General features: G+C 37.5%; 5 protein-coding genes across 14 annotated transcripts; 3 read left to right on the forward strand and 2 right to left on the reverse strand.

The window, feature by feature from the left end:
• The first annotated feature begins 142 nt into the window (after positions 1 to 142).
• Positions 143 to 4,717, forward strand: LOC140761874 (myosin-1-like). Its single transcript, XM_073099388.1, has 6 exons — positions 143 to 1,021; positions 1,405 to 1,534; positions 2,085 to 2,231; positions 2,308 to 2,411; positions 3,055 to 3,609; positions 3,908 to 4,717. Exons 1-6 carry the CDS (start codon positions 614 to 616, stop codon positions 4,364 to 4,366), a joined length of 1,803 nt encoding a protein of 600 aa, XP_072955489.1. The 5' UTR covers positions 143 to 613; the 3' UTR covers positions 4,367 to 4,717.
• Positions 4,718 to 5,981: 1,264 nt separating this feature from the next.
• Positions 5,982 to 16,031, forward strand: LOC140762662 (putative F-box protein At1g49610). Of its 8 annotated transcripts, none has more exons than XM_073100551.1 (7): positions 5,982 to 7,461; positions 7,537 to 7,624; positions 8,241 to 10,311; positions 13,753 to 13,899; positions 13,990 to 14,714; positions 14,790 to 14,945; positions 15,037 to 16,031. In XM_073100551.1, the coding sequence occupies exons 4-7, from the start codon at positions 13,782 to 13,784 to the stop codon at positions 15,382 to 15,384; spliced, it is 1,347 nt and encodes a 448-aa protein (XP_072956652.1). In that variant the 5' UTR covers positions 5,982 to 7,461; positions 7,537 to 7,624; positions 8,241 to 10,311; positions 13,753 to 13,781; the 3' UTR covers positions 15,385 to 16,031. The 8 variants fall into 8 exon arrangements, with proteins under 8 accessions (XP_072956652.1, XP_072956653.1, XP_072956651.1 ...); XM_073100552.1 differs by having other exon boundaries at positions 8,241 to 8,353; positions 13,998 to 14,714; XM_073100550.1 differs by having other exon boundaries at positions 5,982 to 6,662; positions 6,761 to 7,461; positions 13,753 to 14,714.
• An 811-nt stretch (positions 16,032 to 16,842) lies between these two features.
• LOC140762660 (organic cation/carnitine transporter 2-like) lies at positions 16,843 to 18,926 on the reverse strand. The gene has a single exon (XM_073100544.1). It carries the CDS (start codon positions 18,428 to 18,430, stop codon positions 16,886 to 16,888), a length of 1,545 nt encoding a protein of 514 aa, XP_072956645.1. The 5' UTR covers positions 18,431 to 18,926; the 3' UTR covers positions 16,843 to 16,885.
• Positions 18,927 to 22,162: 3,236 nt separating this feature from the next.
• Positions 22,163 to 23,463, reverse strand: LOC140762664 (uncharacterized). 3 transcript variants are annotated; one of them, XM_073100556.1, is made up of 4 exons: positions 23,446 to 23,463; positions 23,141 to 23,209; positions 22,840 to 23,023; positions 22,163 to 22,740 (listed from the first exon to the last, which is right to left on the reverse strand). In XM_073100556.1, exons 2-4 carry the CDS (start codon positions 23,174 to 23,176, stop codon positions 22,373 to 22,375), a joined length of 588 nt encoding a protein of 195 aa, XP_072956657.1. In that variant the 5' UTR covers positions 23,177 to 23,209; positions 23,446 to 23,463; the 3' UTR covers positions 22,163 to 22,372. The 3 variants fall into 3 exon arrangements, with proteins under 3 accessions (XP_072956657.1, XP_072956656.1, XP_072956655.1); XM_073100555.1 differs by lacking the exon at positions 23,446 to 23,463 and adding an exon at positions 23,388 to 23,406; XM_073100554.1 differs by lacking the exon at positions 23,446 to 23,463 and adding an exon at positions 23,367 to 23,385.
• Positions 23,464 to 23,899: 436 nt separating this feature from the next.
• LOC140762661 (UPF0481 protein At3g47200-like) lies at positions 23,900 to 25,578 on the forward strand. The gene has a single exon (XM_073100545.1). The coding sequence runs from the start codon at positions 23,933 to 23,935 to the stop codon at positions 25,382 to 25,384; it is 1,452 nt and encodes a 483-aa protein (XP_072956646.1). The 5' UTR covers positions 23,900 to 23,932; the 3' UTR covers positions 25,385 to 25,578.
• Positions 25,579 to 27,250: the final 1,672 nt, after the last annotated feature.

Raw genomic sequence — 27,250 nt, forward strand, 5'->3', positions numbered from 1 at the left:
AAAAGAAACCGCAGGAAATGGGGCCGTTGAGGAGATTTGAATTCCCTGCCAAGCAAGCCTAGTTTTTCTTCGAAGGGAGCGGTTTTAGTCCCCACAACTCCAACGGGCAAAAAAGTTTTGTTGGGATTTGTTTTTATTCATCTCTTCCGTAACAGACCCACCTCCACTCACCTTCAGCTCTACATATTTGAGGCATCTCCCTGCCAACTTTTGTAAAGCTCGCAGCTTTTTAGCCACCTTGCGTGTTCCCATCCCTTAGCTAGAGGTTTCGAACTTGAAATTTTCAGAATTAGTGGTTTTCGAGTTTGAAATCGATTCGGATTGCTGATTTTCTTGTTCACCAGTGATTTTACTGTGGCTAGTTTTTTAGATTACCTATTCGAAAGTGCAGGAAGTCTGCAACTCTGAGCTCGGGGCGGTAGAAAATTGAGGAAAAATTTAATCTTTTTTGTTTCTAGTTTAGAAATTTGTGATTTTGAGTCGTTGGTTTTGCGAGTTGGGGTGAGATCTGTGTATCTGAGGCAGTTTTTGAGAAAATTGAGGAAAGATTTGAGTTTTTGGTTTTCGGTAGATAATTTGTTTTGCCGATTGGGGAAGTTTCACAGTTTGAGTCATGTCGTCGGCTGCCACCATGTCTCCTATGATGGTCAGGAGCTCCATGGAGTTAATGCTGGATGCAATAAGGCAGAGGGATGAGAAACCAAAGGACCTGCCACCGGCATTGCCGGCTCGGCCCACCTCGAGAGGGCGCTTGCCCACCTCAAGAAGATCGTTGCTCGGTCCCGGTAGTAAGTTTGAAACCAACGCACCCAAAAGCTTGTTGATGGAAAACAAGGCAGTGGTGCTCGAAAGCCGGATTCTTGGAAGCATGAGTATGGCTAAGGTTGAACAGCAACCAGATGAAAACCCTTATCCTAAGATACCAGAATTAGAGAGCTTCGAGGGAAGAGTGGAAGAAGCTACCAGTATGGAAATTTTACTTGATGAGAAGTTGGAGTCCAAAGATCATGCCCGAGAGAAGGTAACTGATTTGGTCTACTTCTTTCAATAGTATCTGTTTCCTAGTAGTCCACACTTTTATTCAAAGTGTAAACACGAGCTCTAATCCATCTTTTCAGTTTCCATCATTATCACCGAGGTTTTGATATTTGCAATCTGTACAATTTTACAATTTTATATCTCAAATTCAGTCTCTGAGAGCATAATTGCTGTAGTTTTCTGTCCTTGATTAACGAAATCCAGCCTCAATCTTTCTGTGATGTCTCCTAACCCTTCTGACAATGAATAATATAGGAACTCTGCTCTGCTTAATTTGATCTTGGTCGGACATTAGCTTACCTCATATTTATAGCTGGATTATTTTCTTTCTGGTTATCTTTTGCTTGCTTCTTTATGGTTTTACAGGTTACTGCATCTGAAGATGCCAGAAGTCGAACATTTCAAGAGATTCTTCGGATTCAGAAGTACTTTCGTGGTTTCCATGCCCGTCGCGGTTATCATGAACTCCTGAAAGGAGCAACTACCTTGCAGTCATGTAATGCTTAGTCCCATGCTTAGTTAATCCTTTCTAATATATCTCAAATAAAAATTTGGTTGTGGTATCTACCATAGCTATATTCATGACTTCATCTTTCCTTCTTAGTTTAAAATGATTGATGGATGCTATCTTCTTAGTAAGCCGGACTACCTACTTCTTTCTCAATTTCCTGAGGTTTTGTTTGGTACTAACCCTCCCCATGAGTTCTTCTTTGCTGGAATATTATTACTTACATATGGTTTACTTGAAAACTAGTGCGACCAAATTTCTCTTTTTCTTTTTAAATTTAGTAAAAGTTTTCTCAGAAAAATCTTCAGAAGCTTATCTTCCCATCTTTCTTTCCCATTTTTTGTCCAAGAAATTGGTTCCCTCTCAACAAGAAATAAAAGATCAGTTCTTGTGAAAGGACCACAAAATAATTAGCTCATCAGTTTTTCCATGAAAAACAGTACTTTTGATTTTGTTTCCTTCTCCATTGTAAACGTCTTTGATTTATGTATAGAAGTTTGGCCTAATCTTGCCATGTTTGGCAATGTGATCCGTGTAGTTGTAAGAGGTGAAAGAGCAAGGCTCAAGTTTGACTGTCAGATGAAGAGATGGAGGGCAGCTGTTCTCATACAAAAACATGTGAGGCTGTGGATTGCTAGGGAAGTATCTGATAACCAACGGAAGGATATCATCCTTCTGCAGTCTGGTAATGCATCCTTTGCTTGCAATTAGTTTGTGGGTTGTAGAATTGCATTGTCTTCTCCTAACTCATCCTTCTACAGTAATTCGTGGGTGCTTGGTGAGGAATCAATTTATGCCTCATGAGACATCAAAGCTCACTGACATGAAAATATACCCGGATCCAGGCAGTAATAATTCAATCAAGGTACTTCAGATAAGAAGTTTGAATATCAGGAAGAAGGTTCTATCTTCTTACTTTTGTAGTCTTTGGAGTTTTAGGAATTTTTGTGAAATTAGTGGAGCTGTGTTCACTGGCAGATTCATAAAATCTAGATACTGAATTTGTCACGAGGCATGCAATTTAGTCTATGATCACTACGTTGAGTATTGCGCAACTTTCTTAGTCATTGTAAATCCCAATTCTTCTCTTCATTACCAATTTTTTTAATTCCAACGGTGAATCTTAATGGGCATGTAAACTAATAATTTGTACACAAGTATATGCAAAAGAAAGAGGGCTGCAGAAGTACTAGTTATGAGTAAAAGTTCAGTAACAATAAGATTTTACTGTCAAAAATGGAATGCAGTGGCTATTCAAATTGTAACTCACTCCTTCAAGCACATGATATTATAGAACCTGATATCATGTACCACAAAATTCTGGATTCTAGAATATGTCTATCTCACTGTATTTTCCTATTTATTTCTCAGTCAATAGGTTGTAGTTGCTAACGAAATCATTTCACTTATGAATTAATTGACTGTGCATCTTTTCATCTGAAAGCTTAAAGATCCCTTCGAAATTTAGTCACTTTAAATAATGGGTGAGTTTTTAAATTTGATGACAGGAAACTAACAAGGATAATGATGAAGTGTGCTCTTCAGTTCTGGCTCAACTTCAGATGCAGGTTTTAAAAGCAGAAGTAGCACTGCGGCAGAAGGAAGATGAAAATGCTGTCCTACAACAGCAACTTCAACAATATAAGCAAAAATGTTCAGAATATGAGGTAAAAATGAAGCCCATGGAAGAAGCAGAAGTAGCACTGCAACAGAAGGAAGATGAGAATGCTATCCTACAACAGCAACTTCAACAATATAAGCAAAAATGTTCAGAATACGAGGTAAAAATGAAGCCCATGGAAGAAGCAGAAGTAGCACTTCAACAGAAGGAAGACGAGAATGCTATTCTACAACAGCAACTTCAACAATATAAGCAAAAATGTTCAGAATGCGAGATAAAAATGAAGCCCATGGAAGAAGCAGAAGTAGCATTGCAGAAGAAGGAAGAGGAGAATGCTATCTTACAAGAGCAACTTCAACAGCATAAGCAGATATGGTCAGACTACGAGGCAAAGATGAAGTCTATGGAAGAGACATGGCAGAAACAGCTAACAGCGTTACAGGTAAAATTATTTACAATGATTTTTCTTTCTAATTTTTTTAGCACTCTTTTTGTTATATTATATTATTTACTATGAATGTCCGCTGTTATTTTTTGCCTGAGAAGCCTGAAAAATTGTTTGCAATAACAGTGATTGATGATCTGTTTACTTGTTTTGCAGAAATAATCATTCCTCCGATATCATATTCTTGTTTTCCTCTTTACTCATTTTATTTGCAATTCTTTTGTATAGTATTCTGCTTTGTCCAGCAGCAAAGTCACGAATATCTTATTTTTACAATTTTGAATACTCTCCTCAGGTGAGCCTTGCTGCAGCTAAAAGGACTCTTTCTTCTGATGATTGGGTCAGCCAAAGAGGAATTTCTCGAATTCATCACCACTATGACTCTGATGATACATTTTCCACTGAGACACGCACATCTGAAGACACACCAGCCAAACAAAACCATATTTCAGATGCTGGAATAGTAAGTGCTATTGATGGGAAACATAATGCAGTTGGCTACCTCGTAAAGGAGTTTGAGCAGAGGAGCCAGGTCTTTGAGGATTGTGCTGGATTCCTTATTGCTGTTAAGTCAGGGCAGTCTGCTTCAAAAATAAAGCCAGACGAAGAGTTTCAGAAACTGAAAGCACGATTTTCTGCATGGAAGAAGGATTACAAAGTTCGATTAAGGGAGACAAAGACTGCACTTCAGAAGCTTGCAAGTCCTGAAGAGAAACCACGCAAAAGATGGTGGTCTAGGAGGAGTACAAAATGAAAGAATGGTTTGCTGAATAGAACTATTTTCCCATGGTTTTTTGAAGAATGGCTGTTTCTTCATTACTACCGCGAGATCTGTGATTTACAAATCATGATCTAGGATGACACTTCCAGCAGAAATCTGGAGGGGCATCCTGATATATATATCTGGAGTGAACATATTTGTGCCTTACCCAGTATGTCAAGTGTGAGAGAGCGAAAAATGTTAATATATGCTATGGTTCTTAAAGTCATTCCGAATTGTATATTCTAGCACTTTGATCATGGAAAGTTTTATTGGTTGGTCATTCGTGGAAATTACCACACTGTAACATATACAAATTGCAAGTTAATTGAAGTTATTTGTTTTTATTTTTATTTTCTTCAAGTCTTCCTGGGAGAGATTTATGGATTTGCTTTGGATCAATTTTCAGGGAGATATGGTTTGTTTTATTCCGCATATCCTTGTAACTGTAATCTTCCAGGCATGGATTTCGCCTGGCATGAAAAAGCTGAAAAGCTCATTGGGATACACAATTTAATTGTTGTAATTGAGAGTAGATGGCTTTCGGCTGTGAATCATGTATCCCAGTGAGAAGCTAAATGATCCAAATTGAGTACACAAGCTCAATCTCAAATGGGGTAGTATCACCAAGCAATTTGCATGGTTCTCCTACTATTATTTAGTCTGCATCAGGAAGGCGCTGGAAGCCCTGGGACAAGTCAAGTTCAACCTCTTTAACAACCTTGGACATCGCAAATCTAATTCATTTCTTGACCTCTGATTCAAATTCTTCGATAGAAGAATGGTGTAAACTCATCAATCACCTAGCCATCATGGAGCTGCAGAATATAATTCACAAAGCACGCCAATTCTTCAGGTTTTTGGTCATTAAGTAGTACTGAACTCCTCACCGAAGTCTAGAGTGGAGGCGAAAACCCACAGCTGCTTCCAGATGTTCCTCCCATCCAGTAGAGAGAATACTACACACCTCAGTGCTGATGTGAAGGAGAATGGTTTCTGGTAGTCCACTGATTCTATCCTGGGTTCTCATCTTGTTGTTTCCTCCTCTAATCACGGCCGGATGCTTTGATCTCATACTTGTAACATGACTGTTGCTCCTAACAATGCCTTCTCACATGAAAGATTCACCACTTGCTAGTTATCTCATCAATGTTTCTTCAGAAGAAGTCGAGTTGAAAGCTTCAGATGTAAGAATTGGTCCATGAGTACTATAATAATCGTGATATGCGTAGACTTCTTCCTCTACAATGAAAGAAAAGAGAAGTATTTGCCTTATTATATATTATCGCGTTTTACATTTTGCACCCTGCCTTATATATTTATTACGGTTTACATGTTATGCCCTGTCCTCTTTTTTAATTCGATCCCCTGAGGAGTGAGGGCTGGCATTTTTAAAAGATGTTAGGGCCACTTAAGACGTAGTCGGTGGATAACGTTTTTCTTCGCCGACTCTCATATAGAGTCGTCGGCTAAGCTGTCTCTGCTTGAAGACGGCAATCGATTCGGTGGGAAAGCCGACTATAGGCTTTCGAATAATACCCATCCTTAAAACGCCTCTCCCTCTCCCTCTCCCTCTCTCTCTTAGGATTCTCCTGGGTGATAAAGAGTTTTAAGCCCTCGTTTGCATAGCTACTGCTTTTGTTTTATCCTTTTTGTGTTTGGATTTTCCATAGTTTTTTTAAGAATAGATTTTTCATAGTCTTAATCGCATTTCGATGCATAATAGATACCCCTGTGGATTATATAGCGATAAATGGTGAATTTATTTTCCATGATGTTTTTTATATGTATCCTGCAGGGTTGTCTCTAGCTTAGATCGCATTGGGAGAAACAATTTTGTATTGTTTATTTTCGTATGTTGCCAATTTATAAGTGGTAGGCGGGTTACCGCTTAAGAAGCTATTTACGCCAGCATTGCAGTATATTCCAGTGTTCCATATCTTTCCAACTTTGATTTTGGCTTCTCAAGTCAGAAATCGGAGAAAATTTTGGTTTTGCTTATTTTTTCCTTCTTTCTTATGTAACTAGTCTATGGAGTTGCTGGGAAGTTTCTCAAATGGGTAGTTTCACATCTGTTGCCTCTGCAATCCCAATAGGGAATGGAACCGTTAGCATCCGATGGTGGAAAGTAACTCACTTCCTTTCTTTTAGCTAATTTTGTGAAGTTTCATTTTTACCGTATCTTGAATGCTACTAGAGGACAGCGATTTGGGGATAAGGATTTGCTATCTATCATGCCCACAAGGCTTCATTCAAGGTGCATCTGATCAATTGTCATAAATCTAGTCTAGTAAGTTGCATCTTTTTCTTCGGCCCCTCTTGTGTCTTAGTTCTGCTAATTATTCTCCTTACTAATCCTCTGTGGACTGTGGTCCACCAAATTATCAGGATGTCATCTCAATTCAACAGAAATGATGACAAGCTAAATTTGTTTTTATGGAACCTTTTCCTTCCTCTGCAAATATATGTTGATATTTTAACTTATATTACTTTTAAAGCTGGATGAGTTACTGCAGGTACTACTAAATATTTTATGCATGAAAACATATTATCTACTTCCTTCTAACTCGTAAGTCAAGTCTTGGAATGAAACCCAAGGAGAATGTGGAGAAATATCAAGTGAGGGATATGGAAGTTTTGACCCACTTTATATCATTGACAAGAAGATAGACTGAAATGTCTTCATTCTGGATGAGTCAGAGACTAGGTCTGGCACCGTATCAGCTCGAAAGGTCATCCTTTTAGAGAATATACTTAATGGTTATTGGTAGACATTAGAGTAATAGTAAATATTATGCTGGAAATTAAAAATAACAAGGCAAAAAGTAAGATTTTTTACTACAAGAACAGGAAGACACTTCTTAAATGGTGAAATATTTGGGACGTAAAGATTTCAATAAGCGGATGGTTGATGTAGGACAAATTAATGACTTCTTACAAGGAAATGACAGACCTCGTAAGTTGAGAAGATTGGAGAGGGAAGAAGATAAAGAGAATAAGAGTTCCAAAGACAATTGATAGATGGTGGGAGATTCTGTCATTCATAAATCCATCGATGATACAAATTTTTTTTTCAGTCTTCTGGATAGGTAATCTGGACTCTCCTCAAGATTCCAATTTGAGTATTCTGTTCCTGTCTTCTTACATCTTATTGTGGACAGCAGTGACTTAGAAGTCCACGAAGCAGTTGCAAATTGCCTTCTCGATATTCATGGTGCTCCATGAGTTATGATGCTGTAATTTATGGTACAGGTAACTATAATGCAGTTCAGAGATCAATTTGTTCTCATTTTTTTGGTAAATATAATGATTGGAATATTTGCACTATCTCTTGAGACGTTTCACTAAATTATAAGGTTCCCGAGTATTTATTTGTTTAATAAATTTTGATCTTTAGTTGGGGCATTATGGGCTTTGACATGTGGGAAATAGTTGCAACACAAGAACAACTTGTACTACCTATGATACTGGATTGTGCCAAGACCTTTGTGTAGCAGGGTTCAGGCACAAGTTGATTATCATTTTCTGTTGGATTCTCCATAAATGTTACATAATGAGATAGAACTTTGTATAGCATGTATAATACTTGTTTCTCTATAAAGTTTAACTATTTCTCATATCCTTCAGTGTATGTTTGGACTGCGTAGGTCCAGATTGATTTCACTTTAAAACCCTCCAAAGCTTCACCTTAAAATGCAGCAGAGAACAATGAATTATCTCCATTGATATTCTAAGTTTTTTTTTTTTAAATGGTTTTGTCAGCTTAACTATTTTACGCAATTATTCCTGCATTAGAAATACTTTCTTTCTTGTCCTATTGCTTAATTTAAGGACCATTCAATTCTAATGACTTCTAATCAACCTGCAGTCACTGAGCATCCAACAACTTAGAAGATCACCTAACACATACAGAGCCCAAGAGATTTCTCTTGGAGAGTGCAGGTGTTCAAGGATGTCTTCCAGTGGTTCCTTGTGATTTTTGTAAGTTGTTAAGCGAGTTCTTTTGCATGAACACCCTTGAAAACTCCCTTGTTTACATGTATAGCCTTCTAAACTCTGAAGATCATATTTGTGTGCGTTAGTCCCAAAACTCTTAATTTTTATATGGATAACCTTCATATTACTTTCTTGACAACTAGAAGTTAAATTTTGAACTATTTAACAGTAAAAGGACAGAAGTACCTTAATTGAGAGTTATACATGCAAAATGTTTAAAGGTATTGTTATCTTTTTACTTTTAAATTATTCATATTGTAATCATCTTTTATCATCGAGAGGTATCCACCTTAAAAGTAGAAGTTTTAATGGGTATCCATGCAGAAAGCAAGGTTTTTTAAGGGACATGGAGGTTCATACCTAATTTACAAGGTTATACACACAGTCAGGGAACTTAAGAAACTCTTCTTTTCAAAAAATTTCAATGACTGCTACTCTGTCATTAAATGCAAACTATATTAAATAAGCTTATTCTTGTCAAGGGAGAATGCTCAGAAATCAAAATATCTTTCTGGTATTACAACAGATTGTTTTGTTATTAACAATGCTTTAAAGATCAAATTGGTGCATTTGGTCCTTAAGAGTGTTATAACCCTGCTGCTTAGCTAAGTGGGTGACTTTTGTTTGGAGTAGGAGCTTCATGGCACTAGCTTGATTGCTTCAAGATTTGATAAATTATGATGTCTAAATTGTGAAAGATATCCTAACTTAACATGTAATGTTGTTTTCCTAAATATAATTCTTGGGCTTTTCCACTCATGTTACAAGAGATTATCACTCAGAAACTCGAATCTTCAAACCATGTGGCAAATCCATTACAGTAATTTTTAAAGCTGGTAAAAGGACTATAGGGAATCATGTGTGTACTAATTCTCAGTCCTTGTTTTCGTGGTTGGGCAAAAATTCATTCTGGAGGAAACAAAGATTGATGGTAGACCACTTGATTAGCGGAACAAAAAAATGTCTATATAGACTAGGCTGATTTAGTACACATCATGCCAAGTAAGAAACTACTTTTAATTTAATTAAGAGAGTTACTCTACTCCCAATTGGGATTAGATAGTACATAATTGTGAAATGAAGGAATGAAGGACAATAGATTGATTATTTTTCCTTTAAACCTAAGTAGATTATAGGCAGAATGATTATTTCACCAATTGAAGGTAAAGTAGCATCTTAATGCGAAGAATTTTTTTACTTCTTACAACAGAATGAAAACAGCTCATTTATTTACATATATGAAAATTAGTAAAACGTGTGAAGGTAGACTAGCATCTTAATGCGAAGAATTTTTTTACTTTTTACAACAGAATGAAAACCGCTCATTTATTTACATATATGGAAATTAGTAAAACATCGGTTTGTTAGGTCGACGAATGATTTGTAACAATCAAACTTATCACGTGAGTCTTGCTTGCATTAACCTATGCAATGGGCTGACTGAACCACACTTTGCATAAAACATGATTCTGTTTTCAGTGATATGAACTGGCTTGAATCAGACACTTTGAACGGTTTTAGAATTATGAATTTAACAACACATGGACTGCAAGAGGACAGATACTGAGTGCCAAGTGGAGCTAAGCATTAAAAGCATATCGATTTCAAAAAAACGCATTGATAGATTATATTGGGATCCTTCTCTTGAGTACTCTATAAATGAGAAATATCGATTGTAAGTTTCCATTGGTTGGTTATCCTTTCTAGCTAGGAAGATCTGAACCTTTGACACAACCTATGTGGGTAAATGCCACATATCTCAGACTCAATCCTTTTCTTCTTCCCTAGTTGTGTCTACTTCTCTTCTTGTGAAATAAAGTTCACAGACATCAAGAATTTCGATCTTTGGGAAGTACTATGATCTTGGATCTGAAGACATACGAAGAGAGAAAGTAGGCAGTTAATTTTCTCTGAAATCTCAAAGAAAAGAAATCTGCAATCAGGTATTTGAAATATTATATTTATCATTTAAGTATCCTTTACATATTTTATTATTCATCCATTTTATACATGGAAAAGAATTTCCTTCTTCAAGGTGTGAATCTTGATGCTCTCTTTTTTGGTAAGTCATTTTTCTTTAATCTATGTTTGCAGGTGTTGATTACCTATCTAGATTGTTTCCTAATTCAAGCATTAGAAGGATTTTTTTACTTAAATTTGAAATCTTGCATGTCATTTCAGAATTGTTATGTGTTCCTCCACAGAAAAGTTTCTCCAAAGAATATTCTTATGTTAAAACGCTTTGCATGTTGGCATATAGGATTTTTTTGGACAAAGGATTTAATGTATTCTATAAAAGGGAGGCTTTTTATACTTTCTTTTTAGTGCTATTGATTTTCTGTAGCTCTTCCTTGAATATGTTACATTTCTCTCTGTTGTATCATATGTATAGACTTTTATCCTTTCTTGATCTACTAAATATTCATGTGAAGGGTAAGAAAAAACTCTCAAAAGAATATTAGCATGTAGCACCTGGACAGTCTGATTTAAGTGCTTCTAAAAAATATGGGTTGTACTTTTCCTCGAGACATTCAGGAAGATTAAAGGGTTACAAGATTGAATATACTATCAATTTTCATAGAGGAGTCAACTGTTGCTATAATGAAGGTTTTCTATGTCAGGAAGAGAAGATCAGATTGGCATTTACACAGTTCCAGTGTTTTGTTCAAGTTTATCAGAATAAGGATAATTGATGAGAATGAAATTCCATAGGGTACAATTACTACATATTCAATAGAGCACAAAGGCAGGAACCACCAATCTACTGATCAATTTAATTTGTACATACTGTCATACTCGAAGCTAAACTAAAACATCTCTAAATAAGGAAACTCCCACGATCAACACTTTGGAGTAAGAAAGGGGTTCATCAATGTTTCAGGACTATAGGGTGCTCTAGGTTCATCCATGTTTCAGGACATCCAAGGGCAACAATTAGTTTATCAGATTACTGGCATGAAAAATAAGGAGTACATAGTAAAGGAAGACCATAACTTTTAGGCTACAATGGTAAGAAGGACAATAGCTCTACCTAATTGCCTGAGAGGAAAAAAAGGAAATAAATAGAGGAAAGTTGAATAAAACAAGCCTTATTCTAAAAAGGAGAGGGAAAAAGAGAACCATACTGTGTAGGATTTATAAGTAAATGTGTCAGGCCCTTTTTCTGTATGGCAATCTGATTGCAGTCACTTCTTAGTTTAGGGCTGCATGACTATATTTGCCTTAGTTTGGGTAAGGTTTGTATTACTATTGAAATAGGAAGTTTTAGTTTCCATTTTCTTTAGGAGATTCAGATATAATTTTCCGCCTAAGTTTCAGTAAGAAGAATCATTTCAATAGACCATTTTCTCCCTTAGTTTGTAAGGTACTGCTATGTTAGGATTGAGCCCCAAATGAATTGGGAGTCTGTTACTGAATGTCAAGAACATTTTCTTTTTGGCATTCTCAGACATCTATATCTGACTGGATACTCTTCATGTGTTTTTTACTTTAATTATATGCACTATAAACTTGCTCGATTAATTTGTCCTTGTAAATAGAAGAAATTCTTGGCACAAGGTTTTTATATACTATGTTCCCAGAAGTTTCTCTTCTGCAGTAATAGGGCTTCCTAGATTATTGACTTATTGACAAATGAATGTGTTTATGATTTTCATTCAATTATAGGTCATCAAGTTGAGGTGATATTAAGCATGAGTTACTTTATCTCAGCTATTATTGAGGCTTCAAATAACTATTAGCTCTTCTTTCTTGTAACTGCATTTGCTAGTTTAAGAAAGAAAAAAATTGCAACTTTTCTTTAGTTTTAGTATCTGACACAATGAAGTTAGTAACTCTTTGGTACACAACTATTTATATCATTTCCTTGAGGGCATCACTTAGTGTGATGATAAATCTTACCTCCTTGCACCCAAGGTTTCATGGATTTGAACCATGGATACCCTTCCCGAAATCTAAGTGCATTTGACATATATAAGAGTAAGACCTCATTTGGTTGGTGAATAAGCCTCAAACGTGATTAAAGGGTTTTTGCACATTCTGGTAAGGAAATGGGTGTAATAACTTTATCATACCCTCTCACCTGAGATAAAAAAAGTGCATAATTTAATATTTTACATGTTGAGCAGACTTATGCATATTTATAGAGAGAGAGAGTGGTGTTTGAGGGCTATTTACAAAAAAAGGAAAGTTAATTTGTAAACAAGGGAGGTTTTATGCACTAATCAAACTTGGCCTAAAATTCTTGAAATCTTTAACATGATCTCTTTTTTTTTTTTAAATCTTTTCCTCCTCGGCTTGCAACATTTGGAGTTCCCATATATTTGTTAAAGACACCCTGTTATTTCTTCTTCTTCTCTATTTTTTAGGTGCAATGCTAAGTGAAGAAGCATTGAGACTCGGGAAAAAATTGTACTCTAGACAAAATTATATTGTTATGCATAAAGGAAGACCCACATTACACATCAGTAACATGAAACACTTAACCATGCTCGATCTGCTTCTTTGAACCTCTGAAGCATAACATATGCCACGTAATTAAGGTTTCACAATCTATTAACTTATGTCCAACTTCACTACTCTGATTAGAATAAGGTGTCTAACAGTAAAGATGAAAGATGTGTAGGAATGCAATCTAATTTTGTGATTTATATTTATATAGCCTTCATGTTGATTTGAACATATATATTTGATAAATAGGTTTATTAGCATGGATGGAAGAGATGACCAGAATTATGATCTGCTTTCTTGCCGAATAAAATAATTGAGAGTTAGCGTGATATCTCTTACTGGTTTCTATGCTTGACGAGAAAAAGTTTGAAATAATAAGTGAATTGTTAGTTTTAGTATCTGAATTATTCTTTGACCAACCTAATTGAAGTGGGTTCCTTCCAGTTCAACTCTGATGTTTGCACTGAAACTGAAAAATCATTTACTGCAATTACTTACCGTTCCAGATTTACAGTCTATTCATCGCCTCTCCCTCTGTCTAAGGATGCAGAATGCCACATTTTTGCCTTCTAACAACCATATGTTTATTATTCACTTTATTTAACAGAGAAGTCATGCCCCCTGTGTGCGCCATTAATTCAGATTTGAGTCTCAGAAACATCCTTTCAGGATGGGGGTAAAAACCACATCTTCCCCATTCCAACTCCCCATTGGTGGGATCCACATGTACTGAACACCCCAATATCGATCATTCAGAAGTTGAAGATTAAAACTGTTTCTACTGATTGGTTAATGGTGCTTCAAATTTGATTAAAATTTCAAGGGGCTCATCTTTAATGCATCTTCTGAGCTCATTCTTGTAGATCAACCTAATGGATCTATCTCATATGTTATTGCAGCTTCAATTGTCTTTTGTTTTTGGGTTGATTTAACAGAGGATACTGGCAGCACCATAAACAACAGTATGGCAAGTGGTGGATATATGGAGCGAGACTGTCCTCACGACAGAATCAGTGAACTCCCTGAAATGATCCGACTTCATATTCTCAGCCTACTTCCACGAAAGGATGCTATTAGAACAGGTGTGCTATCAACTCAGTGGAAAGATCTGTGGAGGTGCCGCTTCCTTTACTCTTCTACACTTGATTTTGCTACGACTTATGTGAATGAAGATACACAGGGGGAATTTGTGGAAGAGATAAGCGGGTACATGCAACAGTACCAGAATAGAAGAATAGAGGTTTTCCGGCTCTTCTTTAATCCTGGGGACCGCTTTGAAAATACTGTGAAGAATTGGATACAGCAAGCAATATCATGTGGTGTTGAAGAGTTCCATCTTAACTTCTCACAAGGACTGACGTCATGTCATATAGATGGCAGACTAGAGTACAGGCGAAGAAGGCCTGAACTGAAGGAAAGAATATTCAGGGGCAATCAGCTTGCTGTTCTAAACTTGAGTTACTGCAGACTATACAAAAGGTTCAGATTTGAGCACTTTGGCTTCCTTGAGGTCTTAAATCTTCATGGAGTGAACATCACTGATTCTATGTTGGAAAGAGTAGTTTCTAATTGTCCTCTTCTCAGAAAGCTGGACCTAAGTTTGTGCATAATGCTGCAGTGTCTTAGAGTTTCAGGCCCATTGCCACGGCTGAACTACCTGAGAGTGGTTAACTGTTGGAATGTTGATGTGGTTGAGATATCAGCTCCAAATCTTGAGAAATTCTATTACATTAGCAGGTTCCCAAGTGTGTTTCTGTTCTATAACATCTCATCCTTGGTGCACGTCATTTTGTGTTCAGCTGCTGCAGAATATTGGTTCCGCCCAAACAATTGGTTGGAGGCTCTTGTAGCCCTTGAACATGTTGAGGTTTTAACCCTGTGTAGTAGGGGAATCCAGGTAACTTATTTCATCTTTTCATAGTTCACTTTTCCTGTAATTATTGAGCTTTAGCTAACTTGCACAATGCATCAGCACATGTTTGGACCTGGAACTTCTGCGTCATTTGCATTGCCAAACCTTCGAGTGCTGCGACTGTCAATGCACCAGATAGACGATAATGATATCATGAACTTATATAGGTTCTTCAAGCAATGTTATTTCCCTTATCTGGAGAAATTGTCAATAGAGGTATATCCTCTTGCAGCTGGAGAATCACTTCTTATTTTGTTTTGTCTCTTTATGTGATAATTTATTTCTATATCCTGTGATGAATTTGCAGCTCCCAACCACTTATGAAGATTCAATCATACAATACTTCTTTTTTGATATAAACCTGGAGGACCCTCCTAAGCTTTCTTTTGAGCACCTGCAAACCATCTCAATAGACAACTTTGAAGGTCGATTCGATCACTTAGTTCTGTTGCAGTTTCTCTTGGAAAGAGCGGTTTCTCTTGATCATGCCTATCTAACTCTTCGCCAAGAACTTAACATGTACCCAAATAGGCAGCACATGATCACGACCATTAGTGAACTGCTGAAGAGATCCAGGGCACCAGCCACTGCACAAATCTTTTTACTTTTTCCTGCACAAGATGGTTATGGCTATTGCCGTTTTACCAACAGTTAAGGGGCTCTCTAAAGTTGCCTGAGGCAAATATATATACTGCTTGAACACTTTATAGTTTATGTGAACAGCTAAGTTTGTGTGGTCTGCACTTTACTACCTATATAATCCCTCAGTTTGTGTGTTTTGTAATATATCACCTATATGATTAAGATTAAGACGATATTCTGAGATATCTGTGATTCTCGCCCCTTTGATCTTTGGAATGGCTTCTCTACTGACTATGGTCAATTTGAGACTTCCATAGTGTTTGCGTTATTGTTAAAAGAGGAGGAGCACGAGAGAAACCTTAATTCAGACGAGAATGCTCCTTCCTTAGTCCACCACCGGCCAGCCTGTAGGAATTCCTTGCAGTCGAGATACTTTGCAATCCTTAAAATTGGCTAAAGCTGTTGCATCTATCTAATTGCTGGATTTGGCTACTCAGAGCTGCCGACACTGTTGCAGAAGGTTCCAGCAATTCGGGCTGTGTGTGGATCTGCTGCTTTCTCAAAGGGATCATCAGACAGACTGGTGGTTCAGATCTTTTCATGACTCGCAAGGATTTCCCCTCTTATAGGAATATAGGATCAGTGAGGAAATCTTATTCGATTTGTGGTGATGACATAGTACCCAATTGTACGTCAAGAAAGACTGCACTGGTGCATAGCAATCTCTTATTAACGTCTCAAATCTAAGAGCATGTGAACAACGCCTAGTTTTATCCATTGAAGCAGAGTTAATTTTTACAAGATTTTTTTTTATAAAAAAAATAGGATTAATTGTATTTTGAAACCTTCAACTATCTATCATTTTCACCCCAAAAAAGTGAACACATATACTATTTGAATTATCTAATTACATTGTTAAACTTCCCCTCCGTCAATATTTTATTAAAAAAATTGATAGAATTTTTGTTTAATTAACTAAATAAAAGGATAAAAATATTCTTATTTTTCTTCTATATCCTTCAATCTTCTAAATTTAGTGATCTCTATAGTAACTTTTTAAATATTAAATTCTAAATCGATAGCTCTAATTTATTTTAAAATTTTACTTATAATAAGAGAATGAAAAGAAATTAAGGGTATTTATGTCCATCTAATTAGTTAGCTAATTTTTCAAACGTTTTCTTTTACAGAATTTCTAACGAATGAATCCAATTAGATAATTAAGAGGGGTCTTTTTCTTAAGGGGATAAAGATAATATAGAATTATAGTTGAGGGGATCAAAATATAATTAATCCAAAAGGATGAATAATTGGATTATTAATATCATACAAGTGTTATATAATTTATTTGTTTGAATTTGGATGGATGAAAAGAAAAAGTTAATAATCGCGTATTAATCTTTAATTATAGGAGATTGATATAAATGATAGTTTAAAAGGTAGTTTGATGTGAGGCAAAATCAGAGGCGCCAATTAATATGTAATTTAGTCCAGTGACCATCTTAACCATATATATATATATACCAAACAATAGACAAGTAAATTCCATTCATAATCATCCTCATGGATTGGCATTAATTAGATGAGAGCTCTTCCTCCTCCATGGTATCACACATACTTCTCCCTCTCGTCTCCGGCAAGCAAATAGCAAACAGCCCACAGCAGCCAATCACGAGGCCAAACACCCCGAAAGAGAGGAAGCTTCTCTTCCGTCCTTCCGCAACCAAGAGAGGAGCCAGAACTCCTCCAAGAACAACAGCCTGCCTCACCATGGATATCGCGGAGTTGCGAATACACGTCGGAAACAACTCGATGCTATAGATCAAGACTACATTGAACGCCGTGCATGCACTGAAGAAGGAGACGACTTCGACGCCCATGCGTAGCCCTTCTGCTTTCAAGGGATAGACACAAGTTACGCTGCAAATGCCACTCAGTGCAGTGAAAACAAGCAACGAGCTCCTCCGATTCAATCTATCAACGAGGAAGAATGTGACCAGTGAGGAGGGAAACTCCGCTAACGCGTTAAATGTGACACTTAGGTAGAGATTGGAACCCAAATTCCCTACATTGAGCGGCATCCCATAGTAGATCATCCCGACGCCGAAGCTAACCGTCATGATCGCCGCTAATCGCCGGAAAGTCCATCTCGTCACGTACAACATCTTGATGGCGGAGAAGACGTTCGTGTTCCACGTCTCGTCGCCGACGTGTAGGGTGGAGAAGCTTGAGTGGATGTGGTTGCCATTCGACGAGGCTATGTTCTTTATCGTGTCGATGGCCTCCTGTCTACGCCCGCGCACCAGGAGCCATCTCGGAGATTCGTGTACTAAAAAATACAGCAGAATGGTGTAGCAAAAAGAAGGGACAGATGTCCATAAGTAGAGTGACCTCCACGATGAAGTCCGGTTCACATAAGCTATGGCGGGCAGGGATAAGAAGCCGAGCGTGAAGCAGAAGAACCCGAAGATGCTCACCTTGTCTCGCCACCTCTTACCGACGATCTCGGTCGACAGGACGAGGGCTGACGTGCCGATCATCGCCCGCCCGAACCCGCACACGAATCGTAAAGCCGAATAGACCCACACATTCGGGGAGAGGATCGTGAGAGCTCCGGCGAGAGACATGGTGAGGCAGGAGAGCAGCAACACGTTCTTGCGCCCGAGCGTGGAGTCCGCGAGCGTGGCGAGCAAGAACCCGCCCACGAGGCATCCGGCGAAGAAGGCCGAAGCCGGCAGCGACACGAGCGCGGCGCCGGAACACTCGAGACCCCACTCGGACACCACGGAAGTGTGCTCGGGGAGGTCCCAAGCCCACGAATCCTTAGGTAGGTCGCACTGGTGGGGAGCGGAGGAGCAAGACTCGTCGCCAACTTTGGTGCAATGCCATGCGGGCTCGGCGTCGGTGAAGACGCTGATGAAGGTTTGTTGCGCGTCGAAAACCCAGGCGACGGCGACGAAGAGGGCTCGGAAGAGTTGGGGAAGGCCTGTGACGCCGATATACCTCTCTATGGCGTCGTCAATGGAGGGTACTATTACTTTGTTAACACACTTTGGATTCTCGGTATCTGAGAAGGAGGAGGAGATGTAGGGAGGAAGGAGAGGGGTTGAGTCCGCCATTTTTTTTTTTTAATCTCAAGATATATTTTTGGTTATTGGGAAGTGAAGAGGTAGAGAATTAAGCGCAGCAATTTAAAGGAAGAGGATTGCGATGCCAATATCCACATGTGGGGACTAAAATCGGCTTTACTTAATTTTGGTGTTTCCTTCTTGGGTTCTAACAAACGATCTCAAGGAATTTCTTCCGACTTATCTATATGTAAGGTTTAAAACCAATCAATCAACTTTGTCTTAGCTATGATTGTTCTTTGTCTAACATAATTAATTGTAAGATTTCGTAGAGGTAAGATAACTTTAATTGGCTACCCATCTAGAAAATATCTACTCATTACACCTGTTCGGTGAATATAGAAGCGAATAAACAAAAGAGTACGTTGATAAATCCACCATTAAATTACTTCCTGCCAACAATAATTGAGTAGAAATAAATAAAATTTGGATAAACAAGTGGTTGTAAATGTGGAGGACAAGATACCTAATCAGAAAGTAGAAATCCAATTCAAAAGGAATTCTTACTAGTAAATTTAAAACTCCTCGGACAAGTGGTAAATAATAGCATGTAGATGAAAGCAGGCACATACTCGGACTACAGGAAAGTCGTACATTTTTTTTTTCTTATGGCAGATCTTCAAATGGCATGCAGTGCTGCTCACCACACCGATCTAAAAATAAACTGATTTCGACTTGACTAGAGAATAGAGAATGAAAACAAAACAAAAGCTCGAGCCAGCAATGATATTTTGTACTCTAGCACGTGATCTGACAAGTGAATCTTTATTTACTGAAAATAAATCTGACGGGTGAGTTGGCTGACGAGAATGGTCTGTTTGTTTAGTCGTACTTTGGCCATACAAGCATCTACAGTGGTTCTAAATTAAGAGGAACGATCATCTCATGAGATGGTGGAAATTATCTATGTAAAAACAGTACTAATATTGCTAGAAAAATGTTACAGTTGAGTACGTAACTTCATGTTTCTTAGTTGATCAACCAATATATATATATATATAGTCATGCGATTCTCTACCAATTGGCAATAACACTTATGTCTCTGTGATTTTTTATTATTTATTTTTCCGAGAAGACATCTGTGGACCGAATTCAGTTAAGGTTATAATTATAGGAGATATCAAACAGCTGCACCAGATCAGGCTATTTACATAAACGGATTGCGTAGGGCAAGTCCGGCAAAATTATGGACAAAAACATTGTTAAACCCTAGTGATATAATCGACCCAGTAGGAAGGGGAAGCCGGTCAACCGTCTTATTCAATCACTGACAAGTATATATAAAATTTTCGTATAGTTTATCTATATGGATAGTTTTGAGTATAGTGGGGTGGGGACATTCTAACCTTTTCGATGTGCTGCATGAGGCTGCTCAAGAACACCCATAGGAGAAGTGAAACAAGCAAGCTGCTAGCCTGGAGATACTGAGACCAGACCTGAAATCTGAGGGCGACCATTTGCTTGTTATGAACAAATCGGAACATCTTTACAGCAAAGCATGAATAGCATATGTCGTTTAAGGTGCATTGATTCCGGACGTGAGTGACTATTTAATGATATTATTGTTTTAACACTTCCTGTACCATATCTTTTTCCAGTTAAAATAGACTACTAAACTATGGCCACTTATAATCAATTATTCTCCTTTTTGAATAAAAACACCTGCTACCTGTTGAGCCCATGAGCCCTGCATATCTCCCATATTAGTAGACGTGGAATATGTAAAGTCAAAAGGAGTTACTTAACAATTAGTTTTAAAAACTACTTACTATTAATTGGGTACCAAAGCCTATCCTCAAGCTTTCCAATTAATTGGTTTAATGTGGTGTACATGTTCCAGTGTCCATAGACTAAGAAAATAATTCAAGCCAAAAACGTCTGTTGAATCTCAACCTTTCGAGAAGTTAGGGTGAACTTATCTGAGTAGTACAATGATAGTCATCAGTAAAGTCATATATATATATATATATATATATATATATGATACTGATGTCAGAGGACAGAGATATACTTGAAAGATTCTCCCTCTAGTCTGCATCAATTAGATTAATCAATTAAATGGAAATTTCATATGTGGAGGCTTGGATATATATAGAAGCAAGTTTGCCTTGCCCTTATCTGCCAGCATGTAACGTAATGTCAAAGAGATATGGACAACACTAGTTAATTCGACTATGTATGCTCCTCGGACGGAGGCTTATGCAAAACCACGGCATTCATACAGCATTATTAGTGTGTGTGTGTGTTTTTTTTTCCCACAGAGCGGTGGATATTATTATCTTATTAATGAATAGATATCCAAAACAAATTAGGTTTCACTCTTTATAAAATCTTTTTCTCAAAATAAGATTCAGATGGTTAAATAATTCATGATATGAGCAATCTAAAAGAAAAGCATTCATGAGTTGTTGTGTTGCATTCGGACTTAAAGAACTTAAAACTAACAGTAGACAATAACCAAGTAAATTAAGAGACAGTCTAATTGTAATCTGAAGGAATATTCCCCAGTATGATCTAAGATTGGATTGGCCTAGTCTGAGTAACCCACGTTAGATCCAATCACCTACTGGACTCGGGCCTTGGCTCCTATTGTACGACCAAACACCAGAAAGGCCCATTTATGTGCAATAGCCCCCAAGCTATCATCTGTGGACTGTATATTCATTCAGCTTCAAAATTACATCAGTCCATTTCTTATAAATAGGTTCTCAAAAGACTAAACTAGCTAGATTGTGGACCTAATTTAATTTGGATTTGGCTTTATATATATATATATATATATATATATATATATATGGGTTACGATGTCTTAAACCCTAGACAAGTTTGGTCAAGAGAAGTTTTTGAAAAAAATAAGATTTTTTATTGACGGAGGTTTTACTCATCTTTTATATTGAAAATATTCGTTTTAAGGGTCATCAAAATCAAAACAGAGGATCAACATTGAGGGATACTGAGATCCTCTGCATTTTTATTTTATTTTTCCCCTCTGTTGCGTCAGGGATTAATCTGCAATCCCCTTATGGCAATGCTACAAAGACAGCTTAATAATCACTTTCTCTTTGCTCTGTTCGTTCTCTCTGAATGTGATTACTCATTCCAATCTCCCTCCCCTGGCTTACTTCGATTCAGTCTTATCGGAACTCATGGATAAAATCCTTCGTCAAGTCGGCTGAAAGAAAGCCAACTGGTTTTCTTCTTTCTATTATTGGGTTGTCTATTTGGCAAGAGAGGAATCGTCCTATCTTCAACTCGGAGGCTAAGACGAGATTGGCGCTCCTTCTTTCTTAAAAGATCTTCTTTAGATTCCCTTTCTTTCTAATCTCGATGTAATCCGTAAATTTTTTACTAATAAATCTCCAAATTTTTAAAAGAAGAAGAAGAAGAAGATAATTTCATAATAAAATATCCAAATAAATTAACTTAATGCATATAAATCATAACTTTAATCTTAAAAATTAAAAATAAAAGGTAAAGTAGAATATTACTTGCATTCTATACAGTAAAGCTTCAAGATGAATCATCTTTTCTTTCTCCTGCTACCTAAAATGACACTAATATTTAAAAAAAAAAAAATTAACCTAGAAGCTTTTGGGCATTTTACTAGTTGAGTCATCTTACATATAAATAGATTGCTAAGTTACTCTCACAAAACAAGACCATTACTAAGCAAATACAAGCTGTTTTCAAATTGCCCCATAATAAGTACGAGAAAATAGTCACTTTTATTTTTGATATTTTATTGCAGAAAAAAAAAAAGTAAATTCATTACATACAAACAATAGCTTCAAATATTTATTTTGACATCATCCTTTCTTTCTTTATTTAACAGCACTTTCTTTCTAGCTAGGAAATATATCCTTAGATTAAGAAACATAGCATGACAAAAAACATAAAAGCAATTTTAGCATTGAGTCTTAACAGTGAGTGCATCTATAGGTGAGAGTGAGGAGCAACATTGGCCGAGAAAGATGGAGCTGAGGCTTGCGTTGGCTGGGACGCATTCTTGGTATTCGTGTTTAGACGGCGGGACTTGCTCGGCCTCGGATGTTCCCCTGATATTGATTCTGCTTCTGCTTCTGTTCTTGCTCCTGCTCCTGCTCGAGCCCAGTTGAGTCCGGCCTCGAATGCTTCGTATGCTGCTAAAGCCTCTTCATAGATAAAATACTTTTGTACTTGTGAAGCATCGGACACTCTAATTTTGTCCTCCTCGTACTTTTGAGCTGTATAAACTCCACGGCTTTCACCTGTAAAGACAGCATAAAACTCTCCCAGATGCAACGTTCTGGGGATAATATGACCTGCGTAGAAATATTGACATCAGCAATATTTGAAGCAGAAAGCTGAATTAATGACATGTATCCAACTATGACTCCTAAAGCATTTGCATAAGTAAGTACCTTCATGTATACTCTCTAATATGCTTTTCTGAACCACATGTGCATCACCTTCTTTAGCCCCTCCATCTCCACAAACCTTTTTGGTATTGTCGCTTTCTTCACTCCGTCGTTTAGCGCTGCGAGCATAATTCTTGCAGTCTGGCTGCCCACACGGCTTGTTTTTCTGGCAGTGTGGTTTGCACCACTACCGACGTCTCAAGCCAAATTAAGATTACGATCAATTCAAGATTGCGGAAAAGAAAAGTAAAGAAAAGAAAGGTTGTGCTCTTAAAATGCCTCCATATAGACAGAATAAACAAACCCTTGTATTCTTCGGTGGAGTTGGAAGGGAATTCATCTCGTTGGTTGATTCCTCTCAGACTGGACGTACCTGCTCAGTTATATTTAGATGTCAGATCCAATACATACATATACATATATATATATATATATATATACAATAACTAAACTGAGACTCGAAACCAGTAAATAAATAAACAACTTAAACCACGTCTAAAAGCAATATAACGAAATACAGTATAGATTACAAGACAGGCTTAGTGTATTACAAAACTTCTCTTCGTCGTTTCAGAACAACTTATCAGATAGGAAGAGTTTAAATCTTACGCTGAGTTTCTAAAATAATCAAAGAAATTGTTCGGTCCAAGCGTAACCCTTCTCAAGTGTAAATGTGATTAATTAATAAAAAAAAAGAGTGAATGTGATCGAAGAATATAAAAGGACCTGTATTTGTTTAATGACTCGACTTCAATTTTTATTTGTTTGGACTTCAACGAAAACAAAACAACTCGCTGTCTTTATTTAATCGGAGGAGCAAACGTAGCATCCTATCTTTTTTGGACTATTTAGTGATACAGAAAAGAAATATTAAGGTTGCATCTGATTTTTCTAATCAGATGTGATATATCTGTATATTTAACGACCTGAGTACCTTTGACGTCATGTTGTATATATCCGAAAATAACTTTTAACTAATCTAGAAAGGCCATGTCACCGGTACTATATATATATATATGGCTGCTGACTTCACCTTTCAAATAATTCCTTAATGTTTCTTTGAAAGAGGATTAATTTTAGTTGGAGATCTAGGTCGATGGCACAGGAGAGTGGTAGCATGGTAATTGAGATCGGTGAGTATGACCATTTGATAACTAATATCCAGAAAAAGATTGACGCGGTGCCGAGAAACCCAGACGATCCAAAACTCTTCAGCATCTTTCGTGTCCCTCAACACATCCGGAGGAACAATGAGAACTGCTACGAGCCACGGATGGTCTCCATCGGTCCATACCATCGGGGCAAGGGACACCTCCAAGCAATGGAAAAGAACAAGTGGCGATATCTGCGGGACTTCCTCGCCAGAGTCAACGGTAAGGGCTTGAAGACTTTTTTCAGGGAAATGAAGTCTTTAGAGCCGTCGGCCCGGAGGTGCTACTTCGAGAGCGTCGACGAGCCGTTAGCCGACCCCGCCGACCCTTTCACAGAGATGATGCTTCTTGACGGCTGCTTCATCCTCGAGCTCATGATGAAATGGATCTACAACGAATCCGACGTGATGTGCGGCGTTGGTTGGAACATCCCTCTAATAACTAGCGATCTGCTGATGCTGGATAACCAGATCCCTTTCTTTGTCCTCCAGAAATTGTACGACCTTCTGTCGGAAACCGACGAGTGCGATGAGAGCACGGTGAGATCGCCGAGTACAACGAGCAGAAAGCCATCCCTCATCGAGCTCGTCGTCCGCTTCCTCGCGAGTGTAAAAGAGAAGGTCCGTGATGGCCGTGCACTGAAATCGAGCGACGAGTTGCATCACTTGCTCCATCTTTACTACCGCGTCTTCGTCCCTGAACAAGAGTCACCGAAGAAATCTAGCAACAGATGCCTGCTACTTCTGCGCCAAATGTTCGATCCGACATGGATCTTCAATTTGCTCCTTTCCATTAACCGAAAAATGCAATGCAGAGCTGCTGTTCAGTCAATCGATGAGTACCCAATGACAATCCCCTGTGCAACAGACCTCCAAGAGGCCGGCGTCAAGTTCAAGAAGGCATCCGGTAGCTTCCTCGATATCACTTTCAGTCACGGGGTTCTCAAGATCCCCCATCTTGCCATCGAGGAATCCACCACGACTCGCTTCATGAACCTCATCGCCTTCGAGCAAAGCAGTGGGCAGAAGGAGAAGATCCTGACGAGCTACGCGGTGTTCATGAACTGCGTCATTAACACGCCCAAGGATATCGCCATACTCCAGCAGGAAGGGATCATTGAGAACAAGCTGGCGAATGAGAAGGAGGCTTCGAATTTCTTCAACCAGCTGCGAGATTGTTCGTACATCGACTACGAGAAACATCGGCTTGCCGAATTGTTCCAAGATGTGAGGAAGTACTGTGAGTTGGATTGGCCAAAGTACAGGGCCCGGATGTGTCGTGTCTACTTCAATAGCCCATGGTCCATCCTCTCCTTGGCAGCAGCACTCATACTCTTGTTCCTCACTGTGGCCCAAACTTTCTTTGCAGTTTTTGCTTATTTCCGACCTCCACCTTAGACCTCGTTTATTTTTCCAAGAATAAAATTAATTCTTGAGATATCTTTATTTCAGGAATTATTATCTTTATGTTTAATTGTACTTTAGAATAAGTTTGTATTAATTATATTTGATGATGTGGTATAGAGTGAGAAAAATGTATTTTATTTTTTATAAAATTATTATGAATATCCTTTGATTTAATATAAAGTAGAATGATGAGATGTAATTTTGATAATTATTAATATTTTAAAATAAGATTATTATGTTGCTTAGCTATTATTCTAAAATAAAGAGTTATATTTTAAAATTAAAAAATTATTTTTAAAATAAATGGAGGTGGCTTAGTTAATTTTACCAGCACGATCAATTGCTTATTTATTGGCCTATCTATTTAGAACAAAAATTCCATGAATGGCTTCAGCTAAACTCAGTTTGGAAGAATCTATTTAATTAACAACAGATTAATTTCGCGCGGCTTTTAATTAAATAGTATCAAACTTATGTTTACGAGAATTATTTGATGCGTTAATTGTCCTAGGTGCATGTCAGCTCTTCAATAAGTTTGTAATGATTCGATATCATATTTTACCTCTGAATAATAAATTATATTATGTCTTTGAGTAATTTATAATGGTGACAATATGCATTCTTCCTTCTTGCAGAGAGATGCAACGTGCTATAATCTTACTTTGAACAAATTAATAATGAAAAAAAATTCTTCATTCTTGATACTGGCCTATAATTATAAACAAACTCACAAGAGGTGCCAGAGCCATGATATATATTCCTTATTATTATATCATAAAACGTAAATATATTATCTCAAAAGGCTGTACAGTATATTAAGTAGTGGAGGAGATACCTAGTGTATCTCTAATATAATATGCTAGACAACAGTGAATAGATAACCAATTAATTACTTCCCTCCGAAGTCAACTCAAACCGCGAGGAGAACTCTTATTCCCTCAGAAGTTATTGGTTAGCTTATCTAAAATAATGGGTAATAGGAGCCACAGAAAAGTAAGGCTAAAGGATATTCTAATAAGTATATTTCAGATGCCATGGAATAGATAGTTGATGGTAAAAGATGTTGGTGGGTACTTGGGAATCAGTTTCTATTGCAACCCTCATGAGGATGAATTCCCTAGCTTCAAGCGTGGCACGCTTGAGAGCCTTTGCTTCAGCAGCAGATTTTCAACAGTGAGGTAAATAGTCCCTAAAAAGAAAAGAGGATGATCATCCCTTGCTCGGGCTTAGAACTCGACACTGGCCTTTGGATCCTTGGGCAAGAATGAGCTATCCAAATTAATTAATCTTGATAATATCCTCCTCTGGGGGTTGCCAATCGGTCCTAGCGAGGGGTGTAAACATGCAAGCCTAAGTTTTTTATTTAGGCTCTCAGCTGAGCTCGAGCCAAGATAAACTAAGCGTAAGCTGAGTCCAAGCCTATATTAAACTTATTTTCAAGCCAAACTAAAACTAAGCCGGAGCTATCTAAGCCCAAGCATAGTGCACTAAACTATAAAAAAGACCAGCTCGTTCGCTGACTAATGACTATATGGATCTTCTCCATCGATCTAATAATTCTCGCTTATATCAAACAGAAAACTAGGAATATATAAAAAGACCGATTGTACATGGGAAGAATATCCATCTCCTTTCCTACTGAGTTGGACGTAAGTAACGGACTTGGATCATCATGACACAATCTAAATCTATTAAAAGACCAAGAGCTGAATAATTTATAAAATATTACGTTGATGCCAGATTATAAAGTATTCAATGCTCTACTTAATTCTACTTTTCTTGTAAAATAGGTCATTGCACCATATCTTTAAAATAAAATTAAAAAAATTTAATTTAGGAGAGCATCAATGATTAAGC

This window comes from Typha angustifolia, chromosome 7, assembly GCF_048772165.1.
Source record: "Typha angustifolia cultivar Huaian chromosome 7, ASM4877216v1, whole genome shotgun sequence".
NCBI lineage: Eukaryota > Viridiplantae > Streptophyta > Magnoliopsida > Poales > Typhaceae > Typha > Typha angustifolia.